General features: G+C 38.0%; 1 protein-coding gene across 1 annotated transcript; it reads left to right on the plus strand.

The window, feature by feature from the left end:
• Window positions 1-900: 900 nt before the first annotated feature.
• Window positions 901-15,405, plus strand: LOC136826015 (mucin-2-like). The gene is made up of 3 exons (XM_067082874.1): window positions 901-933; window positions 11,720-12,061; window positions 13,726-15,405. Exons 1-3 carry the CDS (start codon window positions 901-903, stop codon window positions 15,403-15,405), a joined length of 2,055 nt encoding a protein of 684 aa, XP_066938975.1.
• The last annotated feature ends 622 nt before the right edge of the window (window positions 15,406-16,027 follow it).

A 16,027-nucleotide genomic window follows, 5' to 3' on the forward strand; every position in this document is an offset into this window, starting at 1 on the left:
CCCTTGACCTCTTGCGTTCCCATCAACAAAATTTCAGTGAAGTCAATGGGTAACGTTTTTAGATATTCTGCTTATAGAAAGACACAAAAACATTATTGAGCAAATACATAACTTCTTTGGCAGAGGCAAAGTCTACAAACATCGAGCAAAAAAAAAAAAAAACAAAACAAGAAAAAAAACGGGACAACTTGTGTTTCACAGAGCTGGCTTGACAGGAAATGTTAAGAGTGAACACAGGCCGTTTCTCTTCTGGAAAATTAGAATAATTTTTTTTAGCATTTCTCAACAGGGAAAGGCGGACCAGCTGTCGGACAGACGAACGCCCATTACCTGGCCCGGAGTCCAGAAAGATAAGATGCTACGAAAGCTAGGCAAAAGTAAACAAAAAAAGCATTCAGGTCGTCTGTAGCAAAAATGTCTACTATGCACGTGACAAATTATCCTTGCTGTTATGTCACGGAGGAGTGAAGAGAAATCTGGTGTACTAGCTTACGATTTCAATGAAAAAAAAAGGCCTCAAATTCACGTTACTCTTCATAATATGTTGTGCGTTCTCTAGACTACTTTTTTTTATAAGAAAGAAAAAACTAGAAATATTGTACCATACCTCTCTCTAGGCGGGTACAAAAATTGAAATACGGCAGTCTTATCCCACTATAAGCCTTGTGCAATACAAACTGTTCTAGATAAAGCGAGTTAGTGCACAGTAATGAATAGCATGTGCATTAAATTTAACAATAAAGCTTCACGTATTTCACCATCCTTTTTATCTTCCTACTAAGAAATGCAGTCTTTTTTTTTTTAATACCCAAGTTTACTGGAGGGAATTCTCAATGGATTTTGAGAAAAAAAAATGTATAATGAAGTCTTCTCCAACATACACTAAACAAGGTATTTGAAATGGAAACACATTCGGTTGCTCAACATAAGAAAGTAAGTTATTCCATATTCAATAACAAATTTCCAGTTTATAGATTTTTTAAATTATAGTCTTTCACCAGTGACTCGAACCATGTGACGATGAGGGGTGCTTCTCAGTAAAAAAAAAAAAATAGACAAAATACTTTTGAACAGCCTAATACAGGAAGTTGTGCTGAATATGACTACTTGTATTCGTAAACAACAAACACAGGAAGTATACATGATACAGGACATATTTTTGAGAAGTGTAGGAAGTTCTTCTGGACAACGAATGCTATAGACGTACTCAAAAACAACAAATAGGACGTATTGTTGATTAACTAATTTCTTACGTAATTCCAAAGACAAATGTAGGATGTACTTCCAATAACGAAAAACGGACATACTTCTGAGACTCGAAATCCGCATAAAGGGTGCGAAGGAATGCTACTGAATCCGGATACACGACGGGAAATTAATTTAGAATGATGATGAGAACATAGAATACCAGATAAGGTGCCTTCGTAGTTTATGAAGGTTTTACCCAGACTTCTTAGCATTAATGCATCGGTGTCTAATCCTAGGTGAGTATCGTAATATATGTTGAATAATATTCAAAACCAAGTCATTGATGAAGTTATTTTATATCTTATGTTTGTTTATGGATATGTCTTCCGTTTTATTAATTTGCTCGTCACTAACATTTTCCTGGATTTGCTAATAAACAGCGTTGGCACTTTTGGCTTGCTTCAATCGATAATAAGATCGATAATCAAACACAGTCATTTGAACAGTAGAAAATCTAGTTCTAAAGAAAATAATAATTGCCAAGGGAAAATGCAGCAACCTTCCAGTCTGAAGGAAAGAATCAGCCATTTCTCGATTTCCCCATCGGTGGCTGGGAATAGGCTAAACCATACATGACACTCATTCGTCATAATTTAGTCATTAGCTCGTGGTCAAAACAAACCAATATTATCATACCGAGTCTCCAAGTTCGTTGCATCTCCATATGTAGAACCCAAGTTACGTTTACTGTTATTGTTTGTTGTTTATTCCTTTTAGTTTTCTGTAAAAGAAAACTATTGTCTGTTTGCCCGCACTTTTTCTGTCCACCCTCTCATATCTTAAAAACTACTGAGGCTAGAGGGCTGCAAATTGGTATGTTGAGCATCCACCCTCCAATCATCAAACGTACCAAATTGCAGCCCTCTAGCCTCAGTAGTTTTTATTTTATTCAAGGTTAAAGTCAGCCATAAAGGTGCGTCTGGCAATGATATCCAGGACAGGCCACCACCGGGTCGTGGTTAAAGTTCCATAGGCCGCGGCTCATACAGCATTGTACCGAGACCACAGAAAGATAGAACTACTTTCGGTAGCCTTGGTTATACGCTGTAGCGGCTGTACAGAAAACTCGATTGCTTCGGCGCATTTTTTTACTTGTTTATTTTTTGTGCACTCCATGTTAATTGTCAAATCCGCACTGTCATAGCACTAAAAAAAAATTAAAGTCCTTTAATTTTTTTTCTTGAAAGACTTGGTATTTTCAGTCCTCCAGATACCAAGTGGGAGCTTCTTGTGTAATCTTGGAGCGGCAAATTTAAAGGGCTCAAAGTCTACGTTCGAATTGCACCCTGGCCCAAACAACTTGAAACTATCTGGAGCCATTCTTGTGTTGACTCGATCCGTTCGCTGCATTATACGTAGCCAGCCATTCAAGTATTTTGGACGCTTAGCCTTGATAGCTCAGTGAGTCACGCGGGTTTACGTATCAGATGGATGACACATAAGTGACTGCTGTGGATGTTTCCTGACAGACGTTACTAAGGAAGATCATGAATTGGTACCGCATCTACGCAACTAAACCAATTATATACTAAACTCAAAATCTTGATGAAACTGTACCGCGTAAGTTTTATCTACTCTACCTTTACTTCGAGACAATGATATTTCAGGTAGTACCGTGATCCGCTGCCAACGAAGTGAAGCAACAAAGGAATCGGTAAATGAACCCAAGATTTTATGCAGTGAGATAAAAGGTCAGAATCTCAAAGTCTAGGGGGTTAAAAGCTGTATTTCCACAGCTTCCCGAGACCAATTTCCCCAAATTATGGCAATGGGTTAGCTGTGACTGAGATATTCTTGGCTTTTTCAATTTCTTGCTTTCACCATTGACAACAGTAATGCAGTCTCTCTCAAGATGGGCAGGTTCTGAGGAATGTGCATCCATTTACTCTGCTTTCCTAGTATTTCCAAGTTTTGCCACTACAGTATATTCACAAAGATCCATTAATTAGCACTAATTGCTTTCATTAACCGCTGTAAGCGTGTCATTAACCGGTTATTTACATAGGAAAATTTTGAGCATATGCAAAATCATAAAATTTAAATTAAATCGTATTTCAAAATGAAATGCATCAGTACCTTCTCCACACAGGACATAATGATATCATAAAACCTTTCCCACGTCAGAATGCCAAGTTCCGGGTCAGTCTAACATCGATTTTATCTCTACAAATCAGTCATCCAGGACCTCATCTTAACGTTCCTGTAGTCACATTTAGCCAAGATGACATCGAAATGTTCCCTGACGGTCGGACTTCCCTGCAATAAGACTTTCATACGGGAAAGGCTGAGTTCCATCATAGTAAGCAAGACAACACGTGAATAATAGTGTATTTTTTTTTAACGGAACGTTTGTAATAAACTATTTTTGGAGTATTAGTCGATAATTAAGAGTTTAATATCAAATCAAGCCTGGACGACACTGAAATTTCAACTCTGTAAACTTTCAAAATAAAACTCTTATTTCGTGCCTGACGTGGGCAAGTTGACTCGCTTCAAGATGTCCGTAGATACAGTTTCATGGAACTTTAAAGGTAAATAAAATAATTTTCTTAACAAAACTAGTTGTGCTAAGGTCATATTAAAATACATTTATGCAATTATATGGTTTAGGTTCCTTTCATAATATTATTTCTTCGTTTATTTATAATTTTGAGATATTCTAATCGAATTCGCTCAGCAGGATTGAGAGCGCGTAGCTTCGTTGACGCAAAATTGAATAAATAAAAAAAAAAAAATTAAAGGTGGATCCATCTCAAAATCTAGTAAATTATTTCATCCAAAACTCTTCGACATATCTTATGAGCAGACAATTACACGTGTAAACAATCTCGCAAAGTTACTGAATCAACTCCAAATAATTACGCTGTCGGAGGTACAATAACAGGTAAAATAACGATGCTTTTGTGGCTGGAGTCAATTTTGTGGTTGGTCGTCATAACCAGCGGTTGGCTCACTTTTGCTTTTGGCATACGTGATACTTTCGAATAGCTTTATTCTTTACTGCCAGAATATTCTTTATTAGAACTTTAGGTTTTAGCTGCTAGAAAAGGCAGGGAGAGGCTTACATACAAAATGACTTCAAAGTTGTAGTCATCAGAATGTGAAAACTGAAATATATTTATACATACACACACACACACATATAAATATAAATATAAATATAATTTAGAGAGAGAGAGAGAGAGAGAGAGAGAGAGAGAGAGAGAGAGAGAGAGAGAGAGAGAGAGAGAGAGAGAGAGAGAGAGAGAGAATGTTCTAACACGTGTCACTCATGAGTTAAATGAGTACAATTTAATTTTAGAAAAGTCCGTCCTTATACAGACAACTGTGGCGTGAGAAAAGCAAGAAACTAATAATTTGTACATGCGAAAATGTCTCTAACGATGTATATCTACCGTTCTGCAGAACTCTTAGTTTTAGTGATATAAAATATACCTAAAAACTTCTAGGTAAGATTAAATGTATTTAATCGCTCTTATAAACAATGTTAAAAAAATGACAGACAGGTGTACATGATTGTTTTATATAATTCATTTTTGAAAAGATGCTATTTATTTTATATCTAGATGTTAAACTGTTCAACTCTTGTATTTTAACAACTATTTTAACATAAAACTTGATGTTGCATAGTTTCCATACTGAAAGAAAATATAATTATATTTTTTATTTAATATCATCTGTCTATCCACGCAAGTGAATTACCAAGATACTAATAACTTTGTTACGATATAAAGTTACTCGCAAAAGGCCTTTTAAAAGGTATCCCTATAGCTTTAGCCACTTGTACATAAACCAAAGTATAATGATTGTCCATTTGCCATATGAATAAGGAAGTCCACTGTACTTCTTTTTCAATTACTTTCAGCACTCAAACACGTATATATATATATATGTGTGTGTGTGTGTGTGTGTGTGTGTGTGTGTGTTTGTATGTGGTTGATGTGTGTGCGTATCAAAAGACCGCATGAATTAAATAACAGTTGAAGTGCTTTCGTGTTATTTCAACACACCTTCCAGATACAACGTGCGTGCAAACTATCCAGAGAGAGAGAGAGAGAGAGAGAGAGAGAGAGAGAGAGAGAGAGAGAGAGAGAGAGAGAGAGAGGAAGTTCGTGTTATATACAGAATACTAATGTACATACACACGTGCATCGTGCGTTCAGAATTACTTTTTTTTTAATCTCTCTCCAAGATGCGTCGCCGTAAATACCGAAAAAAAAATAATGTTCGCTACTTTCACTGGCTGGCTTTCTATAACATAAAACTCCTAACCCGGCGCCGGGTTAAGTGTTCTGAGGTTTTGCCTTTGCATATTGATGCTAACTTGCCGATTACCTTCTTCCATAGGGGAAGTTTTTATTGGCAGCAGAAATCTCGCAAACTATGTACTTTTAGGAAAAAATTAAGTGTTGAAAATTTCCGAGAATTGTTGAAATTTATCTTTTCAAATTATTCGCTCGAAGTTTTGCGTCATGAGGAAAAACTCGTTTTCAAAATTGGATCAAACAAAACTTTGATTCGTTCCTACTAAACTATTGAAATCACCATGACTGTGATTCGTTTCTACTAAACTATTGAAATCACCTTAAGTATCTGCAAATAACATTTGAAAATAGATAAGATTCGGATACATTTGTCCTTAAAAATGTCAAATGAGGTCAAGCGGCACATTTTGAAATATCAATTGAGTCTAAAGTAACGTTCATTAATGACGTCTCATGGTGACGTCATCAAATGACACCAAACAAGGCTGCCTCACTCCCATATATATATGTGACCAAATAAAATTTACCCGGAAGGGTTCTTTAAAACTACGAGGGTTACAGATGGCTAACACGTTAAACCCGGCCGCTGAAAAGAACGGAAAATGAGCAGTGCCGAAAGCTCCGGAACTTTCACATCACACATTCTAAGGTACATCGTCCATGTCAACAGTAATGGCGGCATTATGTTCGCATTCTGCTGTTTTCAGTGGTCCTACCTTTACGACTGTCTAAAAGTACCCATTTCCGCTTTCTGTGGAAGGAACAGGGGTGGGCATCATTACGCTGGCTTTATTATCTTTAGCAATTTAATAAGATGGCAACGATGGCTGCTTCAAACGAAATTAGAACCCGTCTTACGGGATCAAGTCCCTCAGTTCTCCTTTCTACGTAAATTTCGATCTCTGTCTTCAGTATATCATGGCCCTACCATTATTTCTCGAAGACTTTAAATCTATTATGCGATGCTGAACCACCAAGCAATAGTAAAATGGAAACCCTGACTGCTACAGTCCTTCCCTTTCACCTTCTCTTGGAGTCCCGGCCTCGGTGAAGAATCACCCTAATTCCCTTAAAAAACGGAAAGTTATTTTAAACATTTCGCTTGACTCCTGCTTAACAATGTCAAAGCCAAACAAACGTGTTAAAGTAACAAGTCACAATATAACAAAATTTGAAGTATGAACAACATCGTCACTAAAAATTAATTCCAAAGATTAAAAATGAAAAGAAGCCAAATGATAGAAGAGTTAAAATTGGAGCTTGAATCCCGATTCACGAAAGATTTATCCACACCCAGCAGCTTTTGGCTTTTAAGTTATGCCTTCCCAACTGACAGCAGGTCAGGTATCGTGAGGGAGAAGGGGGGAAAAAAAAAACGAGAAAGTTTATCTTTGACACTTCCTGTTCCCATGATCTCGGAGATTACTCGAAAACATTAATGACACCTTCACACACCGCAAAACAAAAAGCCGAGACTGAGATTAGTCTCAGGTGACGGTATCTGACATTATGAAACACGAAAGTGTGCATATCCTCATTTTATTTTTTTTTAGTTTCCAGTCAAAAATAAAGTACTTGAAATGCACTTAAGTACCGCAGCGATCATTACCCAAAATTTATTACCAGTATTATTTATCTGAGAAAAATAATTTTTCTAAAAACAGAACCGAAAGCTAATCCTATATCGTATAAACAAAGTTGAGTACTCTGTACCACATGCTTTCTGCCACACAATTCAGAAGAGGAATCATTGAAATTGATTAACGACCTAAAGCTGGCAATACAAGTAAAAACTATAAAATAAGTCATATCAGAAAAAATGGCTCAACACATTTTGAAAATAAATAACTTTTGGATAAGTTCACTAATCCTTGTGATGACTGTGGGAACAGATTGGATCTTCAGCAAGATCTAGAGAGTCAATTCCATACACCTTCCTCTCAAAAAAGCCAAGTACTGTTAACTGTATTAAAATTTTCTATTTCTAAGAGTGAACGAAATAGAATTCCATTCGAACTTCGTTTTAGATCTTAGACTTGGCACTCAGTACACAGTTAATGCAATACAGTCAAAATGATCAACCTAGTATATATATATATATATATATATATATATATATATATATATATATATATATATATATATATATATATATATATATATATATATATATATATATGAATATCAAATAAAGGAACCCATAAAAAACATAAAGTAGGAAAGTAAAGGCTATATTTCAGAGACCAAACTGTCTCTCTCCTCAGGAGAGAGACAGTTTGGTCTCTGAAATATAGCCTTTATTTTCCACATTTTGGCGTTTTTATGGGCTCCTTATATTTGATGGAATTCTGTTTTAACAGAAAATATTTCACAGTCATATATATATATATATATATATATATATATATATATATATATATATATATATATATATATATATATATATATATATATATATATATATATATATAACCTGTATTCTATAGCATTAACATTCCGTTTAATTATTCTTTGGTTTTGTCTTTAATTGTCGAGTTTTGATCCGCTTTTTTGTGTGTCTTGTTCATGTAGACAGTTACCAAAATCTAAGGCTCTATTTCCTAAATTATTTTTTTAATAAATGTTGCTTTAACCAAAAACTATTCTTATCCTTAGTAATCCGGAGCCGAGCAGGAAATCTGGTGACCACCTTTTGAAGAGGCGATACTTGACTGATTTTCCTGAAACTTTGATAATTTACGTCGTTGTCTGTCTGTTCATTCAAACTAGTGTTGAAACACAGAGTCTAGCCTCTGTCATTCATCAACAAAACTGAACAAGAAGGGCTTGTGATTTTTCAAGATGGCCAAACCACTTCCTGACTGCTTTCGACGCCTCTCATATCAAGCAGGAATTAACCAGAACATGTCAGACAGTTCACAAGGGTTTCTTTCTTCCCTCGAGACGTCCACACTCGCACTTTCAAACCCAAGCCTGTCAACTTTCCCGCCAGACTCAAGTAAACAAAGACGTTCCTAATATTTCACAGTGCCTCGAGTGACGTTACGCGGTTGGAACTAATTAGTCCACTGAATTCATACGGAAATGTCACAAGACCAGAGGGAAAATATGAGAGAGAAGGGAATGTTTTCTCATTGTTAGGCGATTTCATTCGTCCTGTGAAGTGACCATAGCATAGATCTCCACCGATTCTTCTAACGTGGAAACGAGCGGTTCCTCTTTTACTTAATGATTCGGTTAAGAATGGAACTTATGATGCAAACGCGCGTTTGCATAAACAGAACGAAAAATTTAGGAAAAGAATGCTAAGCGAAGATTGCAACTGCTATGGTCTTAAGTCTTCAATAGACAATAGGCTAAAACTTCTTAAAATCTACGATTAAACTGTTAAGAATATAAATAAGCATTTCTTCAGTAATTGTGGCTAGTGGCAACGACATACTGCTATTACAATGTATAAATGTCGATATATGAGTGACTAATCGAACGCCTGAAAAAAAGACACCCGTTTTATCTGGATGACCTCAGATAGTCCCACCCCTTCTGCTCTCAGCAAATATTTTTGGGATGAGGCTGCTCACCCTACGCCCCACCTCTTGGGTGATCAAGGACCTCATATGCCAACGAAACCTGACACTTCTTGGTGGCCATACATCCAAATACTGGCCAGAACAAAAGTTGAACTTCGTTGGCCGGACGCCTAGCGGTTTATCAAACGTATCTAAATATTCGCCTTTTTTTGTAATTACATGAATGTAGTCATCAAAGATGTTACATAATATTTCTTTGAGGTTTGTGCACTACACCAGGAAATCAAAGATGTTACTGAAGAATTTTTTTTATCATACACCATACAGAACATTTCATTGAAGTTTTATGTAGTACACCAGGAAACGACTGGTTCACCAGCCAATCCAGATCAAAGTCAAAGCATTCTGTGAATGCAAACGGCACCAAACCACACAGCTTGCAGGAATTGACCACAAATCGTTTTCAGAAAGCCAAAACCTCCCGACTGCTTGTAACACCTTATGCTGGAAGGGACGGCAACAGGAACCATCATATAAATACATGACTTACTGTGTCTTACGAATGCAAATAAAAATGCAACTTTATCCTATAGATACAAGTAGAAATACAGAACTAATTAGATCTTGTGAATGTAAATCTAGATTCGTTCATACTTGATCGTGATTCTGTTCAAAATGAAAAGGAGACAATGAGATACTGGCCTGTTTATCTAAAACAAATCTAGCCTATCGGAACGAAAGAGAGAGAGAGAGAGAGAGAGAGAGAGAGAGAGAGAGAGAGAGAGAGAGAGAGAGAGCCCTTAATGACTGATACCAAACATATTTTTTAAGTAGTTGTCACATTTCAAACTGTACCAAGAGGACGGGAGCGATTTGGTCCCGTTTCCTTTAGGCCTATGTATGCTTATGTGAGAACGCAAGGGTAGAGGTCACTTTTTTGTTCAAAAATATAAAAAAATAGGAAAAATTAAGTAACTACTTATACGTTTGGATTAATAACCAATTTTTCTTTGGCTAGAAATTTTAATCATGTGCTGAAAATAGCTGTGGGTTCATTTCTATCAGTCTCCAGAATGTATCCATAATCCTGGTGATTCTTACTTTCCTAACCATCAAGAAATAAAAGTAAATAGCACTTAATCAAGGCAGGTTCTCTCTCTCTCTCTCTCTCTCTCTCTCTCTCTCTCTCTCTCTCTCTCTCTCTCTCTCTCTCTCCCAGAAGCAGCAAATATGCAAATACCCATTGCATTCACAACTCCGTATGCGCGTGCGTGTGAAAACATCAATATTCATGGAAGTTCCAACGTAATCCTGCTCTGTGGGTTAACCACACTTCGTTGAATGGGACAAAATAACATTCTAGTAAGGCAAATGATCTCTGTGGTGACAACTGCAGGTAAACCAGACCACTATGTAAAAAAAATAAATAAACTCACTCGTAATATCAAGAAACCAGGCGGAAGAACAAAATACAATTACCACCTTAAAGAACGGAAACCTTGGACACAGTTGCAAGAGAATAATTAACTTGTAATTGCATTTGGCAATTTGGAAGAGGACGCACTCAGCGACAAGACTTTCCAGTTACGAAGTGACTGGGTAAGATAAAACTGCTTTGTAATTTTGAAGGAGAATTACAGTAACTTATCAATTATTTTAGTAATAATAAACCGGAATATTTGGTTTCGAATGTAGGTTTGACGTATAGCAACATAGGCGATTATTTCAGGCAATAAAACGCCCTTCAATAGACCAGAACCGAGGAAAAAAACAAATGAAGGAACTGAAGAATAATATTTAGGCCTAAAATCTACTTGAAGGAACGCGGAAGCAAGAGGAGAATTCCACAACCTAGAAGTAAAGGGACAAGGGCTCGAAAGCTTCAGTTTTTGGGATTCAATGCTTAAGTTACGCAATTTTTAATTGAGTGATTGGTTTGCAACCAACTGGCATCGCACAGAAAAAGTCATCGACGCCAAAAATAAATATTTGCTATTAATATGTAATGCTCGATAAAGATTTGTATCTAACAAAATATAAGACCAACAAAAGCTGGTAGTTCCTCATTGGCAGGGTTGGTATCATTCTCGGCTAACACTCTGCTGAGCCCGCGTTCGATTCTCCGACCGGCCAGTGAAGAATAAGAGGAATTTATTTCTGGCGATGGAAATTCACTTCTCTTTATAATGTGGTCCGGATTCCACAATCAGCTGTAAGTCCCGTTGCTAGGTAACCAACTGGTTCTTAGCCACGTGAAATAAATCTAATCCTTCGGGCCAGCCCTAGGAGAGCTGTTAATCAGCTCAGTGGTCTGGTTAAACTAAGGTATATTTAACTTAACAAAAGCTGATAATTACTCCATATGCTGGTATTACGGGCCGCCCTTAATTGCCGAAAAATATCTCAGATTTACTGTTTATAATTCAGCGAATAATGCTGTTTAGATATATTCAAATGCACGTCAATTCAAGTTAAGAGTTTTGCCCTCCAGTTACTTAAGAAGTTTCCACATATAATGACAATATAATGACAAAAACTCTATAATTAAACGAGGAGCAATGCAATTACAACATCGGATTTACCTCAGGACAACATAGGACATCTGCAATTAAATCATTTACACCACTATATTTTAATGTCTTTAAATATTTACAAACATTAAATTTTTTTTTTCAGATTTGTTTGTGCGCTGTGTCCACGGCTCAACAGCAGTCAAGGAATGGGTACAATTACCTGACTCCTGGGAACAGCCTCAACGTCAACGGCAATAGTGGGAACACCCAGGGTACCCAAAATACCAATGGGAACAATTTCAACAACCAGAACAGTGGGAATCCTTTCAACCCGAATAACTTTAACAATAACAACTTTAATAACATCGGGAACAATTTTAACAACCAAAACACCGGAAATAACCAGAATAATTTCAACCAGAACAACGGGAACTTCAACAACATTAACAACATCAACGGCCAGTCAGGCTTGCAAAATGGACAACAGCCGGCCAACATGAATAATGTGAGTTCACAGATTCTACGACTGACTTAAATCTTCTTCCTGAGCCACAAGACGACGAGACCATATGCCGGAAGAAGTCTTAAGCCTTGGGGGTCTTTCTTAAAAGCCCCGGCGACTGATACAAACTGCCCCCTTAGCGGCGGGACCACTTTGACAATGAATGAATCGAGAAGGGGTTGCAATAACTTCGCAGAGTGGTGCGTGATGCAACCAAACTATGGGCTGACAGACATCTGTGGCCAATTTGCAGGTTAATGAGACCGACCACGTCTTCGAGTTTTATAATTTTTGTGGAAGAAAATGAGAGTTCTTCGGTGGTATTTGATATGCTAGTTATACCGTAAACAGGTAAAATACACAGCATATCAGATATCATTTAAGAAACTTATTGCATTTCTACAGAAATATTCAGCCACTAGGTATCAGCTGGAACCAAATGAAGAATGAAATTTCTGTCTTTTCCTTAACATTCAAAGGGAAGAGGAGGGAGTAGCCATTAAAATGCTTGCCTTTCGAAAGAATATTCAAGAAGTCAAGGATGGGGACAAATAATATTCTTGAAACAGAGCTACAGGCATCAAATTTCATAAGGAAAATTAGAAGACGAAAGTGAGAACCACTATAGCAATGGTAATATTTAACAGACAAAAAACAAGCACCTCCTCCAGTATGTACGAAAGCACGGACGCAAAACATCTACTCAGAGATTTGTTTACCAGCTTAATGAATTTCCTTCCAGAGAAAAATGAGAATTTAGCACTCAAGGGCTTCCTAAACATCTACTTAAAATACTTTGAATACGTATAATTCCTACCGGACTCGTATAAAAAAATCTACAAGCAAACACAACGACTGCAGTAACATTTATTTTGACTGATAAAACGACAGCTGAGGAACATGTCAGCGACTTCATCAAATGCAAACAAAAGACAACAACATTAACAATAACAACAACAACAATCAAAGGACCTTTCAGACAGCATGCAAGGCTCCAGACTTCACCAAAGCATCTCTCTAGTTAAGTGATTCTCCCTCAGATTTGTTCAAATAAGCTGAACAGTGAAGAGTAAGTTAGCCCCATGAAGAAACCCCAGTTCATAATAACTCATCTTTTCCCTTAGATTTAACATTTTTCCGTCATTGGCCAACAGTACCATCTTGCGACATATCTGGCGGATTTGAATTCACTGTAATGTACCCACATCCCGGGCACCAGCTTGGTTTTTGTTTTTATTTCCATTGGTTGAAAAACTGCTTGGCAGATACAAACTTTAATGTTCCAATCACTGTTAAATTTTCGCAATCCAGTTTCCCCGTAGTGAAAGATTATTTACTTTTTGATGAAATACAGATATTGAGACGAGGCCATGGATACATTTTGGAACAAAAGTATTATTTCCAATGGCTGATATTATGCCTGATTTCTGTTGCATCAATAATTTTCTAGCATATACAATATCTTGTACGAGCATCGTAAAAACTACTTTTTTTTATTAAAACTTAAGGCAATCTGCTAGAAACACCTCCATATGGCTGCTAAATGAACTAGCTAATCTACATTTTCGAGTCAGATTTTCTTAATGGAAGTTAATTTTAAAGGCTCGTATACTTTAGGTGCTCAACTTACAACATCCATCTACCTCTTTTATTCTTTTCCCATTCAGGGACCAATGAGATTCAACTTCAGCTACGAGGTGAAGCAGCCAATGTACGGGAACTTCTACGGACACGAAGCGAACGGCGATGGAACCAGAGAGGAAGGGCGGTATTACGTGTTGCTGCCAAACCGTCAGCTCATGACCGTTCGCTACGTCGCAGACGCTGCTGGATACAGGCCTATGATTTCTTTCACCAGCATCGCGGGAAATGCTATGTTTGACAATTTCTTATTCGGACCAGAAGCCAAGGGCAGCCAGGGATCATCGGGAACAATTGACAACAATCCATCATCTAGCAATAACTTGCACTTCACAACCACTAGACCAGGAGCAACCACATCTAGGAGAACCACTACAAACGGACCACCTGCAACTACACGTCAAAGTACAGCTAGCACACGGACAATACCTACAACCACAGGCCCAATATCTACTACCAGATACCCAGTATTTACCACATCTGGAAGAACCACTACGTACAGGCCACCTACAACCATACGTCAAAGTACAGCTAGCACACGGACAGTACCTACAACCACAGGCCCAATATCTACTACCAGATACCCAGTATTTACCACATCTGGAAGAACCACTACATACAGGCCACCTACAACTATACGTCAAAGTACAGCTAGCACACGGACAATACCTACAACCACAGGCCCAGTATATACTACCAGACGCCCAACACCTACCACACCTAGAACTACTACTACGTACAGGCCACCTACAACCATACGTCAAAGTACAACTCCAACACGGACAATACCTACAACCACAGGCCCAATATATACTACCAGACGCCCAACACCTACCACACCTAGAACTACTACTACGTACAGGCCACCTACAACCATACGTCAAAGTACAACTCCAACACGGACAATACCTACAACCACAGGCCCAATATATACTACCAGACGCCCAACACCTACCACACCTAGAACTACTACTATGTACAGGCCACCTACAACCATACGTCAAAGTACAACTCCAACACGGACAATACCTATGACCACACGACCATTCCCTACCACCGCATCCCCAAGACCTGCCACAGGATATTATATAGGTACCCCATCCACTCTCAGACCAGTTAGTGTGAACACGCCAGGAACACCTCTGCCTAGCAGATCAACAACGCCTAGGGGAGGGACACCGTTTCTGTTTCCAAAGCCATCTCAAAACACTGGTGGAGGACAGAGCTCCAACAGTGGGCCTAATCAATCCTTCAACCCACCTGGTTTGGGCTATCTTCCTCCACCAACACACAGGAACAATGGCAAGACACAGTCTTCAAATGGCAATAGGAACTCTGGACGAAATCCTTCGCAAAATGATTTATTTAACAATGGGTTTAATTTCTTTGAATTCAAGAAGCTGACTACGACACCCAGGGGCCAAACGTCGGCTGCAGGCTTCAATCTACCAATAAACAGACTGACATCCACAACAACAAGGAGCAGTACATTTCCAACTACGGCAACCCAGAGCACTCGGATTCCAACATCTGCCACCACCCAGTCCCCAGTCAGAACCACAACGCAAGATTATTACAACAGGGGAGCATACTATGCAAATACTCCATCATCTACAGTGCGACCCACAACCGTAAGATCCTCTTCCCCTCCCCCAAGAGCGGAGCAACTTTCACCCTTCTTCGAGTTTTTCAAAATTAACTCATAAAACAGATCGTGGGTTCCAGTGGTGTTCAGTGCTCGTCTAAGTTCTTTATCTAGTCTACTCTGTGAGCTGAAGAGGCAATGCAGACTCAGATGACTTATTCATTAGATAAAATTAAAGATATTGTAACCAAAGATAGGTTAATCAATTCTTAAAATTATTGTCTTTATTTAGTATAAGTAGGGTCCATTTACAAGCATACACATATGGCGACCCAACATCCAACCTTTGGAAGAAGGTGCGATCAGCCAAGTCGGTACCATAGCTGAGCAGTGCAGCTCTTGATTCATGTTTGCTAAATCAGTGGATTACTCCCATCCTATCACCCACCAGTTGGTTAACCAGGCTGAAAACGGTTACCAAGCATTTAATGGGATACGGAGAAAGAGCTATTCCCATTCTGGTGTTTATCTTTTGCAAAGCAGAATAATCGTATGAAAATGTGAGTCACAGCTGCAACTAATTTTGACCGAAGAAAGTAACCACAAATGAAGCTGCAACGTTAAACTTTATTACCAAACTATAACATTATATAAATATAAAAATACAAATAACCAATTTACCGAAAACCGCAAAACTGGCAAAGCACTTTTCCTGAGCGTTAATCTTCATCTCGCTCAAAACT

This window comes from Macrobrachium rosenbergii, chromosome 40 (genome assembly GCF_040412425.1).
Source record: "Macrobrachium rosenbergii isolate ZJJX-2024 chromosome 40, ASM4041242v1, whole genome shotgun sequence".
Lineage (NCBI taxonomy): Eukaryota > Metazoa > Arthropoda > Malacostraca > Decapoda > Palaemonidae > Macrobrachium > Macrobrachium rosenbergii.